General features: G+C 42.0%; 1 protein-coding gene across 1 annotated transcript in view; it reads right to left on the reverse strand.

The window, feature by feature from the left end:
* Positions 1–18,891, reverse strand: part of C9 (complement C9) — a 51,551-nt gene that overhangs the window by 28,845 nt on the left and 3,815 nt on the right. Inside the window, exons 2-5 of the mRNA XM_059919253.1 lie at positions 8,225–8,330; positions 7,691–7,835; positions 7,284–7,431; positions 514–652 (exon numbers count right to left, since the gene is read on the reverse strand). Coding sequence (XP_059775236.1) covers positions 514–652; positions 7,284–7,431; positions 7,691–7,835; positions 8,225–8,330 — 538 coding nt within the window. The remainder of the gene's footprint in view (positions 1–513; positions 653–7,283; positions 7,432–7,690; positions 7,836–8,224; positions 8,331–18,891) is intronic.

Raw genomic sequence — 18,891 nt, forward strand, 5'->3', positions numbered from 1 at the left:
AGAAAGGTGGTAGGTTTGAGGTAGCATTTTGTAGAGTAAAAATCACTTTAAGAAATAGTTTCACTAGAACTGGAGGGGTTTGAGGTGAGTGACTACAGCCACTCACATTAGTCAAGCAGGTTTTACAAGGGGGACTAGTGAAGGAAAACAAATGTAAAGATGGTTGTTCATTGGTAGGTTAGTGAAAACCGAGCCTCGACAGCATGGAAGCAGTGTACACAGTCCTTAAATCAGCACTAATTTAATTTTTAGTTTCATCAGAACCTTAGATGATTCTTTTTACAGAGTTTAAGTATTTGCCAAAACTCTGTCACTGGGTGCATGTTACTGAAGATTGTAGACGATTGCATATTTTCTAAAGAGACCCAAGCTACATCTCCTCTTCTTTAAGTCAATCTTACGTTCACATTAAATTTTCATTCTACTGAATTTTTCATATTATTTAGTAGGAAACTTATGGAAACAATTTTTCAGCTAAAGCTGAACAATGTGTTTTCTTCTGAGGATACTTACTTCATAGACCAGGGAAGCCACGTTCCAGGGTCTGCGGTAGTACGTCAAGGTGTTGCCATCCCAAACTCGATCACAGAGTCCATTGTAGTACTCGTTGTTGAAAGGGGTGCTGAGGGGATCCATCCCTAGGACGTTGATCCTGAGAGTGAACAGAGTAACATCAGGCGTGGAGACACCAGGAGCTAATGCAAGGCAGCCCTCAGTCACTGGGGGAAGAGAGCTTCAGCTCATGTCCCCACCACCCATGTGATGATGGGATATAATCAGGAATAGAAACAAGAGCCTGGTCACCTCTGCTCTGTGTCCTGGGCGGGAAGTACATATTAAGAAGGTCTTATAAACTCTTCTAGGCAACTAGGGCACCGTTGAGCACAATGAAAGAAATGCAGTAAGTAGGAAGCAAGGGTCCATCTGGCTTCAAGAGTGGAACTCCACTGATGTAACCCTTAGCTAGCCTCCCTTGGTGAACTAAAAGCCAATGGTGTAATACCACTGCTTTAAATTATTTGAGAACAGAGCATCTCAGGGGAGCAGTATAAGTTACGCATGTAATTTTTAATCTGTGAATCAACGTTGGGGCTCTTTCTCTCTCCAGTCTCTTTAAACTTAAACCTTTCCCTCCAGCTGTCTCATTGATTGTCAAGAATCTTGTTCCCTCCAGGCTTATTTTACTCCTATTATACTTACAAGAGGAACACTAAAATGTCATCATCCAGCAAGGCATTCTCAAAAGTTCTACTTTTTTCTCCCAGCAAAATATCTTTATTTGGCAAGCTTTAATTCAGAAATAGGAATCTTGTTTAGCCTAAAAAGTATTTACTTTGATTTGTAGGCCAAAAACCAATGTATGAAAAAGAAGCAGTTCATTCTTTGTGAAGTACTAATTGGCAAAATAGTCATTGCTGTCTAGACTGTATCCGGAATAAATGGCCCCAGGGCAGGGAGGTCAAATGGAGGTTCGCCCCTCACATCTATAACTTAGCTTGGCACAAAAGCATAAAGTCTTCCATTGTTCTGGACCACATCCCTAACTCCAATGAGCTGGATTACAAAGCCGGTTGTTGGTTTCAAGAGCAATTTGTCAAAGGGTGTGGATGGCTTACTGCAGACCCATTGCTAATGCAAGAAAAATAAGTGGACGAGTATCCTATTGCCAGTTGGTTAGTTGAAAAACATCTTTATATAAACAGCACATTCTTAATAAACTTTGAATGTACACAGAAAATAAACATTATAGCTCAACTTGAATGAAAGGCAAGTTAAGGAACTGATTGAGGAATACCTTTCTCAAGGCTGACTGTATAAACAGAATTAACTCCTCACTTTTTTGCTCCCCCAAAAATACTTTTCATGAAAAATGCTATGCCCCTAATTTCTAATAAAGGGCCAAAAATTAGACCTAGTCACTCGAATAAAAAAGAGAGGAAAAAAGAAACACTATATATCTAGTTTACTTTCTTAAATATCTTATCCTGGATGGGAGATTAAAATTTTGGCTTCAATTTTTCACCCAGCCCTGCATCTACAGACATGTGAGCAATAAATAGTTTAAAAAATATTACTAAGGCTTCAATACAAAGACATAGAATACTGGAAACAAATGATCTGTGCTGGTTTCTTAAACAAGGCCTCAAGTACATTTTCTTTATTTTGTAGTGAACTTGTCTTCCATATATCTCATTAACGGAGACCTTGCACCTCTTTGCATTCAGTGAATAAGGACATTAATCTTTGCTTATAATGGTGATGAATTCTTAAGAGTACTATATCTACGGGTAGTGTAGTGTTTGTAATAAACAGTGGGTAATATTAAGACAGTTAATACAGTCCTTGATCTCATTAAAATTATATTCAAGGTAAGGGGTTGGATATAGTTACCAATTTCAAACAATAGTCCAAGGATGAATATGCATGTGCCAAATGAGTAGTACAGGTAAGTGATGTACAAAGTTCCCAAGAGGAAGAGGTCCCCATGGCAGGGTCATAAAAAGGGTTTTAGAAGGAGTAGGATTTGATTTGAGTTTTGAAGGATGGGGCCTGAAGGGCAGGAGGAACGAGGGTGCAAAATTCTGCAGGTGGAAATGTATATGGCATGTTTTTGGGTAGTAGTCTTCAGATTTTTCTGCTTGTCTAATCTATAAAAAATGTTGATAAACTATGCCTCCTTGAACAGTTTTAGTTGGACATCTAAAATGTTCCCTCAAGTTTAAGTAGCTGCAAAGGATATAACTTCTCAGCAAGCTGTAAATATTTATGCTTTAAAATATAATTATTTTGCCTCTTTTAAAAATAAATCCAATGGAATATAAATTCTATAGTGATGATGGGTATCAAGTGACTACAATGTTTATATTTCTTTAACAGTTGGATGTTTTATGGTATTCCTTTTGATTCTTTCTTCTTTTAAAAATAGACCTTATTTCTTAGAGCAGTTTTAGATTCATGGCAAGATGAGTGGACGATAGGGAGATATCCCATATGCCCTTATCCCGCTTTTATGCTTGAATACATATTTCTATTCCATTTCAGATCCAGAATTTTAACCTAATGTAATGTAGTTTTATGCTTGGAAGTTTTAATTCATCACTTTTTCACACTTTTCTGTATGAAAAAGGTATTAATTGAAAATTTTAAAACATTAAATATCCTTTGACCATAAGGTCTAAGTATTCAAAAAATTCTTCTGGATTTGAATTACCATTATTAGTAGTATATTTAAGTATATTAAAATTTAAAAATAGTTTAAAAACCTAAGTAAAATTTTATTGGATAGTTCTCTCTCAATGAAATGAATGGGGCTTCCTTTTTAATTAATTGATTAGCTACTGTACCCATGGATGAATATTACTTATTGCTAGAAAAAGATAGGGCTGAGTACCAATTTTATTTCTACTTTCCATTTTTATAGAGGTAAATGCTGAGAAATTTTACTCACATAAGTAAGTAGATAAGAATAGAAAGAATTTTGCCACAGCAATGTCACTCAATTCTTTGATCTTCTGAGTTTTATGACCCACCCCAAAAAAGAACACATACTAGTCTGTCATTAAAAGTTATTTTTATAGTCCATTACCTGACAGTTGATTAGGACATCATTCAATGCTGTTGGTAAAAAGAATTGGAGACCACTTGACTTACAAGGCTTGACTAACTTGAGGAAACTATTATCATAAAACTCACCTATCTTCCCCTTGGAAAGTCATTTTGTACCCCATGCTATGCATACCCCAGCTTGAAGGTTTTTGTTTCACAGAACAGCAAATTGCCCAGTAGGCTAGATCCATCTGGAAAGTTACAGTGAAGCTGATCCACAGTCTAAAGTACAACTAAGGAAGAAATGTTTCAGAACTTCTGACTTGGTTCCACTACTACAGAGACAGCCAGTCTAGTCTAGAATGAGCCAATATTATTTTCTGCCAAGAAACATGAAAACTTCTCATGGATGGAAAGTCATCGCCTGGGAAATAAAAAGCCTGTGTTCTTTGGCAGCACTTAGAGATGCCTGTTTTCACACCTTCACCTAGAACCGTAGGCAGTTCCAATTTATCAGGTGAACTGAAGAGCAGGCTCCCTCCGCAGAAGTGGTGTTATGCTTAGATCACACACAAAAGTAATTCCTTGTGTAGAGCACATCATTTACAGCTGGTTTGGATTTATATTTTTTTCAATGAATGCAAGATGGGTTGGGGATTTCCCAGAACACCTGTGGAGAATCTCAGATTCCTACAAGACAAGAGGCTGAAATACGTGTGATACAGGTGAATTCTCCTGGTATGAGAATTTAAATGAGAGTCCTTCAAATGAAAACAAGTATAAATGTATTACTATGAGTACTTGTGACTTTCATGTGTAAAAGAATCTGACTGTATATTACTTCTGATAAAACTTGTTGAGGTGTTCCAGACTGGACAGTTTAGAAGCATGTTGCTGTGATTAGGATGTTTACTGCTATTACTTCTATTTCAGTGTAGTCCCATAGCCCCATATAAGCGTAATGAAAATGTATAGTAAATAAATATGTAATATCAATGGTATTGAAGAATATCATAACTATAACAAAGCATGTTATTTTGAAACCTCTTCTTAAATCTTAATTACTGATTTATACTACTCTTCTATGCTCTTAAGTCAAATATTTGGGTAATAAATAGCTACTTAAGGAGTTTCATCTTCTAAGGTTAGTTTTGCTTTGAAGTCAGGGAGTTGACCTGTGGGCTTTGTAGTGATGTAGGGGGAATGACATCGGTGCTGATGGGCATGTGGGGAGAAAGAGAGGGTTAGGTGGCAGGGTAAAAAAAACGTAGTTTCTATCAGTCAGGGAAGCTTGGATTTTAGTTCTGCTAGCAACTAATGTGTCAAATAGCCTTATTTATTTCACTCAGTTCTGATCTATAAGGTGACTGTAATACCACCCCTAACCAGCTCCACAGGATTTTTATGAAAAGCCAAGAGAGGGAATGTGCAAAAAGATTTTGAAAAATTCAAAGTATTATGCACATGAAAGCTGTCAGAGAACAATAGGTTATAAAGACTAAGTTAGCTATAGATGACTGCTCATGGTAATGGGGAACTTAATCAAAACCATTGGTGGGCTGATTCTATCAGAACCTACCTCACTTTCCACCTCCCAGCCAACCTTTCCACGCAGCTGGGTCCCCACCTTCTCACTTAGTCCTGAAGGCTCAGCCCTGTGACGTCCGTCATCACCAGCCCTGACCGTGCTAAGGCAGGTATTTAAGGAGTCCTGGCCACTCTCGGGTGTGACTCATTATGAAACTCCCTGGCAAATGCGATAGAACAAATTTTCTTTTCCCCGAACGAAGGAAACCTATAGATTACAAATGATTGTTTTTCAGCCAAGAGGGCTACGGTTTCTGTATCCTTTTCCTATAAAATCAGATGCAAATTTGCATAGAAGGAGACATATGTAACACAGGTAATGCCCTGCTTCAAGTCTGTTTGTTTAGATTAGAGAGAAAACCGTTTCTTGGATCCCAAATAAAGCGAGTAAAGTGGTAATGGGCTTTTACCATAGACTCACAGTCTCTCCCAGAGGAAAGCTGCAAGAAGAGTCAGGACTTATTGGAGTACGCTGTGGTTATAAAGTTTCGGACAACCCCCATTCCATTTCTGCCAACTGTGAAGAGGCCCTGCTGAGTGCAGGGCTCAAGACCATCCCATCTGATTCGAGATTCCTACTTTTAGGCTCTGGGCAAAGGCACTGTGGGTTATATTTGGACTCTGCTAGGATAAGATTTTATGAAGGGATAAAGGATATGTGAAATGTTTTATCTGGGATCTGACTCTTGGTATCCTGAAATTTTATTGCTACAGTGATTAAACAAGTGGATGTTTCATCTGCCATAGAGAGAGGAGACATCTCTGTTTTCGGCCAAACCTGATACACAGGTCCGGTCTTAGGAACTGCCCAGTTCCTCAGTGTAGGGTTCTTCTCAACCTCAGCATTCCTGACATGTTGCTGTCCTGTGCACTGTAGTATCATCCAGGGTCTCTGCCCACTGGATGTCAGTAGTTTTTCCTCACCCCCCAGAAAGCTCCCCACTTCCATATCCCAGTCGTGGCCACTGACAACTCCTAGACATGACCAAATGTCCCCCAAGAGGAAAATCCTCTCTGGTTGAGAACCACTGCCTTAGTCCCTTTATCAGGCCTTGATCTTACCATCACCCCCATCTTCTTTCCTCTCCTCATTCCCATTCCCAGGACTCCAGTCCTGAGCCTGAGTTTCTTTCCAGGGACCCAGTCTCAGTCTTACCTGATGCAATTGACAGTATTTTAGAAGCATTTATTTTAATTAATTAATTAATTAACTCACCTATTTATCAACCCACCAGTATTGAGTGTCTATTATGAACAAGGCACTGGGGTTATGAGGATGAAGAGACACATTGCATTACAGCCCATGAAACACAGCCATGTGCCATCGCTGTCAATATACCACTGGTTGGGGGAACACCTGTGTCTCTGTTGGGGACAATCTGCCAACAAATCCACCCAAAGTACCTTTACTGAAAACAGATCAGAACAACTAATGGAAACTTTTCTGTGGACATCCCTGGAATGTTCTCTAACTAAATGAAATAGAACAGTACAGAACCTCAGGCCTATGTTATTTTCCAACTCTGAGAGCACAGATCTCTGCAAATGGTCTCTATTCTGTGTAACTCTAAGTTCTAAACTGTCTAAGACGTCTCATCCGAGCTGACCCTGCTGGAATGCCTATAGTTTGTATGGGAAACAAGTGAAACTTCAGTTCTTTGATGAGAACCAGAGTCTCAACACCAGCCCCATCTGGCATCAGAACTGCTTCCTCTGTCCTTTTCCTCTTGGGTAAACTCCAGAACGCTGGCACCTCCTGAGAGAGAATTTATACTCAGGTATATATCCAAGAGAAATTCCAACAGAAGACAGGCTTCCTGGTTATTCAAATATTTGAATTGAATTGCCAGACCTACGACTGGCAGTTCAATTTCAAATGTTAACATGTCATTTCAATATTGCTATGGTCTTCCAGAGATTGATAAACAAGGTTTCTCATCTCTTACTGGACTCGGAAGTAATCACCTATCATCCTGATGGTCTAGTCTATTCTACAGATGCCTACTGAGGCCAGGCAGTTTGTCCAAATTATTTTGCGATACTGATTCAGCATTTACCTTCTTTCAAGCTCAAATGTAATTCAAACAGAATACAGACTCATAGGCTACTCTTTGTACCAGCTCAAACCCTCTACCACGTGGGGTACAGACCCGTAGCCTGCTGTCCGTGCCAGCTCCGACTCTTCCACCACTTTGTTGCGGCAGGGAGGAAGAGGATCATTTTCACAGTCATCTTCATCTGAAAAGTCTCCGCAGTCATTGTCACCATTACACAGAAGTCGCCTCTTTATGCACATGCCTGCAATCAAAATCAGAAAAGACAGAAAGACACCGTGTCTCTCAGGTCAAATTCTCTCTTCTTTTCTTAAGTTATCAAACATACTTTAATGATAGAGGGGAGGGACCACACCTATATTTGAATTTTCTGTATAGACTATATAGATGGCCCTTTTTTCAGCCCCTTTCACGCTTGGAAGCGTGAACGTCTGGAAGCACATTTCTTTTCTTTTCGCTCATGAGGGCACATCGAAACCCACACTAGGCAACGGGAGAATTACCTGTATGGCATCGAAAGTCATTTTTACAGTCATCCTCAGGGTCTTCGCAGATCTCCGTGGGCACGCATTGACGTCTATCTCCTACGGCGTCCACGCACTTTTGCCCGTTAAATTGTCCAAAGAGCTCAATGCTCCTTGAGCGAAACTGCCCAGGAACAGCTGGAAATGTTAGCGTTTCTAAGGCCAAAGAGGGATTCTGATCTAAAACTGCATCCACACCACTGCAGCCCTCCAAACCCTGCTGAGTCAAAGGTTTTAAGATGGAAGCCCGATGTCACTTGAAGGAACAACTCACGTGGTGGGGTTGGCGGGCTCGTCTATAGAATATGATTCCTCCCGATACCCATTTAGTCACTGTGCAACCCCCAGGTTTCCCAGAAAGGTTAGTTAGCCTCATCCATTTAGGGATTTCCCTTTCCTTCCTGGTTTGGAACTCAGCTGGGGCCCTTCCTGCCTCATAGGCATCTTCCTGGAGACGCTGGCAGTACAGTTTCCACTTGGGGACATCAGTGGGGAATGGCAACAAATGCTTACCATTTGTTTGAGGCAAGGGTCACATTTGGACCAGCTGCTCCAGGAACTCATCCTGCAGTCTGTGGGCAATGGTGTGCCACAGCTTTCAACGGGCTCCGAGTCATAACTAAGACAATAAAACACATCAGTTTATAATAACCATCATGTGTGCTTCTTTCTAAAATGTCTTCACAAACCCGTTTAATTTTATTTACTCCTTTCCCCCTTCTGAACCACAATACTTATCCTTTTATTCCACCTCACATTTGACACTTGATCACATGCTGTTTTGTATTTTCAACTCAACTTTTTGTTTAATTCTTGTACTGCATTGTAATTTAACCTTCGCCCTAACAACAACAACAATAATAATGATGGTGATGAAGAAAACTAGCAAGTCATCCGGCTAAATATAAGACTACTGATTAGTCTTATATTTCCAACTAGTGTACAGATTCATTGAAGCTAGAAGCCTTGTTTCGCTTTGTACCCCCCAGAGAGTCTGGCAAAGCCTCAAGTTGCTGGGTTTTCTTGCAAATTTAAGCCAGTGCACCCAGCCATTCCTGTGGTAAACGCCTCATAAATCAAGCTCTCCTGTCCCTACTTTCTGTATGTGCTGAACTTCCCGCTTCACACTCTGTGTCTGGACTTATTCCTCATCTTTCTGAATTTCAGTGTATATTTTTTGGCACTTCTAACCTTCCCTCCCACCCCCAGCTGTGCTTTTCTGGCTTTGAACTGTTCTATCTCTCTTGGTTCACCATTTTGATCTCTTCTGGTTGCAGCACCACCTTGGATTACTATCTTATTCAGTGACAGAAAGAAATCCAAAAACAGAAGCCATGAAACAAGAATCTTATCAACTTCCTGCCCCACTTTCCCGAACTGGCACCTATCCTTTTTATAGTGTAGCCTCTTATTTCAGAGGGATGGTAAGGCCAATCCCTCCCCTAAAGCTCTAGATCCCAGCATCTCTTTGAGCTCTTGATAACCGAGATTCTCCTCCACTTAAACCTCTCCCTTACAACCAGCTCCTTTCCATTTGTAATACGTGTTCAAGTCTTTGACATTAAACATAAACAAAGGAATGAACAAATAGAATACTCTTCCTGAACTTTGCATTTCCTTCAAGCTATCCCACCTCCCTCCCACCCTTCACAATGACACTCAAAGGAATTGCTATAAACATATTTCTGTTTCTCTGTCTTCCAAAATAAAAACAAGTCTCATCTCCTCCTTTTAGCTACCGCCAAAATTCTCTCATCTTTTTTAGGCCAACTTTCTGGAAAAAGTAGTTTGCACCCTGGTTTCTTGTTCCTTACCTTCCAATTACAGCTCAATCCTCCTGACCCAAGGTCATCGCTCTTGCCAAAGTCAACAATGACTTCAAGTGGCCGGCTCCATGGTTCCCCTCAGTTCTTATCTTACCAACTGCTTCACAGCTGTCAATACGGTTGACCACTCTTGCTCTTTAAAATAATCTCTTCCCTTGGACTGAATGATATTAGACCCCTTTTATTGCTTCTTTCCCCTCCATCCTGTTCTCCTACTCTCCTGTTCAGGCTCCTTCTCCTTTGACAGTCTCAGAAATGCTGTTTTTCCTCAAGCTCCTGTCCTTGATATCTTTTCTTTTTCTTTCTACACTTTTCCCAGGGCTTTGGTTTCCATGTATATGTTAATGACACCCAGAGATAAGTCTGCAGTCCAGACATCTCTTCTGAATTTTAAACCCTTGGATATAACTCCCAATTGGACATCTGCACTTAAATGTCTTCATGGCTCATGAATTTAGTGTATCCCCAGACAAATCCATTCTTTTTCCTCTTCTCTCAAGGCTTCTCCTCCTGTATTTATTGTCTTGGTAAACAGTGTCTCCATTTATGCAGTCACCCTAACCAGACTAGGGTGGTACTTGTCTTATCGAAGCTCATCCCCCATATCAAATCAACCACTAAAACCTATTCTTTACAGTCATAAATGACTCTCAAATCCTTCCACCCTTCATCTCTTCCAGACACGTCTCTGGTCTACACTAACATTTCATCTCTCTTAGATGACAGTCATTTTTTTTTAAATCCTGTTTCCCTAAATCACCCAGAGCGATCTTTTAAAAATGCAAAGCTTATCATTCATTCCCCTACTGAAACTCTTTGGTAGCTTCTCTCTGTTCTGAGGATAAAGTCCAAATTTTCTAACATGATATGGTAGGCAGAGTAATGACCCTCCAAAACATCTGTGTCTTAATCCCCAGAATCTGTGGATATGTTACTTTACATGGCAAAAGAGACTCTGAGCATGTGATTAAGAGGAAATTATTCTGTATTTTACCTGGATGAGCCCATTCCAATTATGCGAGCTCTTAAAAGCAGAAGAGTGGTTCAGAGAGATGTGCAGACAGAAGTAGCAGGAGAAATTCAAAGCATGGAAAGGGGTTCCATCCACTGTCGCTGGCTATGAAGATAGAAGGAGTTTCACCAAGGAATGCAGGCAGCCTCTAGAAGCTGGAAGAGGCAGGGAAATAGATTCTCCCCTAGAGCCTCCAGAAAGGACTGTAGCCCTGTCAGAGCCTTGATTTTAGACCAATGAGACCCATTTCAGATGCCTGACCTATACAACTGTAAGATAATAAATCTGTGTTAAGCCACTAATATGTAATAATTCGTTACAGCTGCTACAGGAAACTAACACACATGGTCTAGAGCGCTCTACATGGCCCAACTTCTTCCTAATTCTTCACCTTCACTTTTCCCCCAGCCACGCTGAACTTGAAATGCCCAAGATAAGCTACATTTTCTCACAGCCTCAGACCTTTAAACCTACTGTTTCCTATTCACCACACTGATCTCATCTTCAACGTATTTTTTTTTCCCAGAAAACCTTCCCTAACCCCTCATGTAATTTACTTTTCTATGTATATATTCTTATAACGTCTTGTTCCTCCCTATATCATAAGTGCCTTTGCAATGACATGTTTAATTTAATTTATTTATTCACTCATTTATTCACTCATCAAATATTTATTGTCTATTATTTGCTAGGCTTTGAGGATACAATGGTATGCAAAACAACAAAACAAAATAAGACAGAAACCGTGATCCCCAAACTAACAGAGCTTATGTTCTAGATAAAAATATCAGTGAGTTAAGGAAATTTTCAATCTTGCTCAGCTTACATATCAAGTGTCTGGAACATAGTAGGTACTCAGTAAATGCTTTATGAATGAATAAATGAAAAACTAAGTGCATGAAGAGGAAGAAAGTTCTTGATCGTGTGGTCTAGGACAGACCTAGGTCTGTATTTCTCTAGGTTATCATCTCCTGGTGGACCACTCATATCATATTTTTGCAAGACTTGCTTGTCATTAGGCAACCCTAATGACTGGAGATACCATTTCTGTTAAAAACATATTAGACAAGCTGCCAAAACTCCTTGAAGAAACTGATTTCATGGAGGTTTGAATATTAGTATCTATCTGAAACCACATGGCTGAGAAATTTGCTGCTGGAACTTTTCCATCAGGGTAAATCCTCATCTGGAACTGACCGGCCTCATCAAGAGGCAATGGCAGATGCACTTTTATGACCTATAGCAGCAGGTCTCACTACTGACTGCATATCATAATCCTCAGAGAGTAAAAATAGGAACTGTAAAATTGTGATTCCCCATTCCACACTAATTAAATCAAGTTTTCTGTGGATGGGCTTCAGGCATCAATGTTTTTAAAAGGTGATTCTCGTGTTCACACGATGTTGAGGAAAACTTCTTGGCACCATCTGGTGGGTATCCATGAAATCTGAAGGGGTGGAATTCAAGTATGGGGGTGCCCATTTCATCACATAACCCAAGCTTGAGGTCGCCACTGACCTGAGTCACTGAGCTGCTTTATCATTGGTTTTAGGAATTACTCTAGGCTTTGCCTATTAGTGTCCCTACGGATCTTTGCAATCTGTGGATCTAGTTTTTCCAGTATTAGTTAGGCCTGCTGCCGTCAACTGGATTATCTGTTCCTGTCTATCCTTTTTGTATTTATCACTTACTTAGAAGATCATGTTAGCATTTTGTTTCAGCATCTCCCCCAAAGATATTGGTTCTAGAAACCACACCCTAAATAGACCTGTGGTATGACACCTTAGTCTTTCTCACCTGCCATTGAGACCAGCTTCAATGCCTAACTAGTTCAGAGAGTACAGTACAGACTGGGGGATCATGTATGGAAGGGAAAACTCACTGCAAATACTGCAGAGTGAGTTGCAGTCCTTTGGTGGGCAAGCCTAGAGCCCAGCCAGTGAAGGGGGCCGATCAGAAAGGCTGTTCATCTGTCTCACACATCAGTGACCAGGACCCTGCTCCAATGATACTGGCATTGCCTGTAGATGCTTCTCTAACATCCGTCACATTAATAATAGCCCCATATTAACAATGTGCACACGAATTCCCTTCCTTCTAACTTCAGGACTCCTTTTTTTTTTTTACATATTTGACTCACACCTTGGACGTAGAATAGAGCACCAGAACTTCGCCTTTGATCTTTTATTGCCCTCCTAGACTGTGATTTAGATTCATTTCCTGAATGATCCAACCTGGCCCTGTGGGAAGGTCTGCACAGATCCCACCCTTGCCCTCAGAGAGGGACTTACCCCCCACTAGATATCAGGCTCAGTGTATTTTTTCATTTGCTAGGACTGCCGTAACAAGGTATCACAGGCTTAAACAACAGAAATTTATTTTCTCACAATTCTGAAGGCTAGAAGTCTGAGATCAAGGTGTCTGTGGGGTTGGTCCATTCTGAGGCCTCTCTTCTTGACTTGCAGATGACAGTCTTCTTCCTGTGTCTTCATTTGGTCTTTCCTCAGTACACGTCTGTGTTCAAAGTTACTCTTCTTTCAAAGACACCAGTTGTATTGGATTAGGGCCTGCCCTAATGACCCCCAATACAGTCACATTCTGAAGTCTGGGGGTTGGAATTTCAACATTTAAATTTTGGAGGGACACAATTCAGCCCATAACACTCATCAAAGTTTTTCGATTAAGCAATACCTATGTTTTCTACTAGTTTTACTAGATAATTTCCAAAGCTCGTTTTCTCATTAAACCTTTATTCTACCACTGAGGGTAAATTTTGTAGGTGTTATACTTTATAGATGGGAAACTAAAAACAGAGAATTATGCTAGTTATTCAAAGTTAGACAGTTAGTAGCAAAACTGGATTTAAAATCTATGTCTCTCCGCTCCTAGGTCACTGCAATTTTGCTCTCTCTCCTGTGCTGCCTTTCCCCCCCGCAACCAACTCAAATCCTCTTTAAAATAATCTAAAGGGTCATGGCTTATTCAATAATTGCTGGATGTAATAGTCTGATGATTTGTGGACATTTGGAGACACATTAAGTTAATAAGAATATATTTAAAATTTAGCAGAATATATTTTTAAAGAATGTATTTATATTTTTATTTAAGAATACATTTTTAAAATATAGCAGCTCCAGGTAAAGCACAGCAATTGGACAACATGGCTCTTGCCTGGATATATTTTTGAAGCTTACACCTAAATGTTGTCAAATTAGGCAAAAATAAATTGAAAATTGTAGGAACACCTGGATGTTTTGCCTTCACTGCACCAGGTACCTGGATATTTAGAGGCAAAATAAAGGCAGGACTTGAGGGAATTATTAAGAGGAAATAATAGATTATGCAAGGGGAATATATTATTGAAATGAATGCATTGCATAAATATTAAGAAAGAGGATGAGTGATCTTGGATAGCTCCTTCTGAGCCCAGTACCCCCTCCCCAGGCCCTTTGACTCACTAGACAGACAATCTTTTGTAGCTCAAAGACTGTGCATGTACAATGCTTACCACCTGCCTTTCACCCTGCTGACCTATTAGGCTGAGCGGAGAAGTATTTGTAAAGCACTTTCTGGATTTGTACATGAAATGTGTTTATCAAGTAAAGCCTATTTCCAAGTGTTTCAATCTCAGCTTGAAAGTCATTTCCTAGATCAAAGTGATGTACATCAACATGGCAGGAGGTCTAACTCCAGGCCAGAAATGCGCTGAATGAAGAGCCATTGATGTACACCTGGTCCCATCTCCCTGCCATGAACAGAGGTTTCCAACTTTAGAAAAAGAAAACCTCAGAAGCAGTTCACACCCCAGGACACTTTGTGGTGGGCCCAGGCAGGAAAACACCTGCTGTAGGAAGGAATCTTTTTGTCAATAAATAAGACAATGTGACTCCTTTGAGTGGAGAAATGTAAGCTAATTAGGACTGCATCCTTAACCCATGGATCTGCCAGTTTCTTTAGTTCCTGCAATTCATCAAGGTGAAGAGATAATATAACAGCAGTGGCCAACACTCGAAAATTTCAGGACTTTTCTGGTTTCCCAAGTCTTAGTCAAGAGCTTCTCTCATGTGCTTCCAATGAGCCAACATTCAGTAACATTTATGGAGGGTCTGCTCTATGTCACAAATTGTTCTGGTAACTGGGGCCACATGACAACATCCTGACCGTCACGGAGCCTGCGTTCCAGTGGGTGAGATACAGTAAAAGAGTATACTAGAGAATACAACATGCAGTATCAGTTAAGCCATGTGAGCTGTGAAGGAAAATAAACCAGGGTAAGAGGACAAAAAGTGCCATAGGGCTGTGCTGGAACCCCACAGGGCTGGGGGTTTCTTACAGAGCGTGGTGAGAGGACCCTCTCAGAGCAGGCGTGGTGCTTTACAAACGTGTTCACAAATTCTTTGAAATTAGGCTCATGAAAGATGGAGTCTATGCGTCCCCTTTTTGAAGCTGGTAGGGTCTTTGTTAATGCTTTTGAGGAGTAGAATGCAGTGGGAGAGAGCCTGCATGCCTTTTAAGGCTGGGTTAGAGAAGCCCATGCTGGTTTATCTAAAGACACTTGCTCTGGGAGCTTTCAGCACTATGTATGAAGCTAGCTACCCTGAGTCCACTGTGTGGAGAGCGTGCACACACACACACACACACACACACACACACACACACACACACCCCACACACCACACACACGCACGCACACACACCACACACACGCATGCACGCGCACACGCACACACACACCACACACACACACCACACACACACGCACTCACACAACCACACACACACACACCACACACATGCACACGCACACCACACACACACGCACACACCACACACACATGCACGCACACACACCACACACACGCACGCACACACACATCACACACACACCACAAACACACGCACACCACACACACACACACCACACACACACCACACACACACATACCACACACACTCACACCACAAACACACACACACCACACACGCACACACCAAACACGCACACACCACACACGCACACACCACACGCACACACACACACCACACACACCACACACGCACACACGCACACACCACACACACCACAAACACACCACACACGCACACACCACACACACACACCACACACACGCACACACACCACACACACGCACCACACACGCACCACACACGCACACACCACACACACACACCACACACGCACACACACCACATACACACCACACACACACACCACCCACACACACCACACAGAAGCACACACGCGCACACACGCACACACACACCACACACGCACACAAGCACACACCACACACACACCACACACACACACCTTGCACACACACCACACACACGCACACACCACACACACGCACACACACCACATGCACACATGCACACACACGCACACACACACCACACACACATCACACACGCACACACAAACACACACACCACACACGCACACACCGCACAAACGCACACACGCACACACACCACACACACACCACACACGCACACACCGCACACACCACACACGCACACACGCACACACACAAACACACCACACACACCGCGCACACACCACACACGCACACACCGCGCACACACACCACACATGCACACACCGCACACATGCACAAACGCACACACACCACACACACACCACACACGCACACACCGCGCACACACGCACGCACACACCGCACACCCCACACACGCACACACCACACACACCACACACACCACGCACACACCGCACACACACCACACACACCACACACACACCACACACACACACCACCCACACAGACCACACACAAGCACACACGCGCACACACACCACACACGCACACACGCACACACCACACGCACACCACACACACGCACACACACCACATGCACACACACACACACGCACACACCGCACACACACCACACACACACCACACACGCACACCGCACACACACGCACACACCGCACACACGCACACATGCGCACACACCACACACGCACACACACCGCACACGCGTGCACACACGCACACACACACCACACACATGCGCACACGCGCGCGCACACACGTGCACACACACATACACACACACACACACACACGAGAGATTCCTAGGGAGACTCAATTGCTCTAGTCCCCCAGCTATTTGGGTCTTCCCAGCCCAGGTGACAGACATGAGTGAAGAAGTTGTCACGATGACCTCAGCCACAGCCACCGTCTGCCTGCATCCATGTGAGAGACCCATGACAACCGCCCAACTGAGCCCAGCCAACCCCTGGCTTCAAGAACCAAAGAAATAATTGGTCTTATTTTAAGCTACTGTTTTGTAATGATTTGTTACACAGTAAAAAATGACCAGAACAGGGAGGTGCTGTTTGATTAGGTACCTGAATGAAATCAGAGAGAAGCCATGCGAGGGTCTGGGAGAAGAGTGTTGTAAGCTAGGGAACAGTAAGTGCAAAGGCCCTGAGGTGGCATGTTGGAGGCACAGCAAATAGAGCAGAGTGACCACAAAGGAGAGTGAGGTGCATCTGGAGGAACAGGCAGGAGCAGCTCATGTCTTGTGGGCTGCAGTGAGGAAGTTGGATTTGATTCGGAGCTTGATGGGACTCCTTAGAGGAACATGAGAGCAACAGTAACGTTCAGATTTACATTTTCCAAAGCTTTCCCTGGTTTTTGGGTGGAGAATTGACTATTGGGGAGTGGACAAGAGTGGATGCAGGGCAGAAAGGATAGTGATTTGGGCTAAAATGGTCACAATGGAGACAGGGAGAAGTGGGTAGATTTGGGACATATTTTCGAGATAAGGCCAACAGGACCTGCAATTACATTGCATGTGGCAATGACACGAATAGAGGAATCAAGTATCGTTCTCAGGTTTTTACGTGAGTAACTTGATGGGTAGTAGTGCAGGTTGCATGAGGATGGGCAGAGAAATCAATAGGTATGTTCTGGACATGTTAAGTTCGGGATGCTTGTTACATTTTCAAGAAAAGATGTTGACTAAGTAATTGGACACTGGGCTCAGGAAAGAGATCAGCGTCATAGATATAAATTTGAGAGATGTCAGAATATAAGTGATATTTCACCCCATGAGGCTGGAAGTGAGTGGGTGTGTTGAGTAGGTCTGAGGACTGAGCCAACATTTAAAGGAAATGTTACAACATGTTTGCAAGCTGATGGGAATGATTTGGTACAAAGGGAGATACTGATAATGTGGGGGAGTGGGCAGAATTAAAAGAGCAAAGTCCTTGATGAGGCTGGAGCAGATGAAGCCAGTGCACAAGTGAGTGGCCAGGCTCAGGGGAGCGTGGTGCCCTTAGCATCACAGGCCTCACTCAGAGAACTTGGTTGAATTGCAATTGCCATTTACTTGTTGATGTTCCCCACTAGTCTGTAAGCTCACTGAGGGCAGAGACCCTTGGTAATAACATGCTCTGTAACAGCTCCCGAAGCAATGTCCAGCCCACGTTGCAAACAAGAAATATTTCCTGTATTAAATGGGTGAATAAAAAAAGACCATACTTGGCCAATAATAATTCATAAACAAATATCTGTTAACTTATATTAAATATAAGTTAAATATAAGTTAAAAACACAGATGGATACAACCAAAGAAGGAGAAAAAAAACTGACATTTTGGATATTTTCAATTCTGGTTTGTTTTTTTTTTGGCCACACCGTGTGGCTTGTGGGATCTTATAGTTTCCCAACCAGGGATCAAACCCCGTGCCCTCTGCAGTGAAAGCATGGAGTCCTAACCATTGGACCACCAGGGAGTTCCCTGGACATTTTCAATTTAATAGTTTTTCCCAACTTTAATGAGTGTTTGGGTATTTTTCCTGATTGTAAGTTTGATTAAAATAAATTGAATGATAATTTCTAGCATTTCTGAGTGCTTAGTTTATGTCAGGATCTCTTCTAAACTTTTATATTCATTATCTCATTTAACTTTTTACATCAGCGCTATGAGATGTCTTCTACTAGTATTATCATTCTTGAAAGATGAGAAACTAAGCCACAGAAATGGTGAGTAATTTTTCTCGGGTTACACAGCAGCTACTTGGTGGCAGAGCTGGGATTCAAACCCAGGCATTCTCTCTCCAGAGGTGACCTACTCAGCTATTCTCTGGATTTCTAACTCCCAGTCTAGAATTCCTTAACTATTAGAAAGATGAAGAATAAAATAAATATGACAACTATAAACACCCACATATGCAGCCAAAAGATGAATGACAAACTGGGAAAGACGTTTGTAATTCATACCAGAGAAAAAGGACTAATATACTAAGTCATCATAGAAATCTCTAAGTGAAAGACAAGAGA

This window comes from Balaenoptera ricei, chromosome 3 (genome assembly GCF_028023285.1).
Source record: "Balaenoptera ricei isolate mBalRic1 chromosome 3, mBalRic1.hap2, whole genome shotgun sequence".
Lineage (NCBI taxonomy): Eukaryota > Metazoa > Chordata > Mammalia > Artiodactyla > Balaenopteridae > Balaenoptera > Balaenoptera ricei.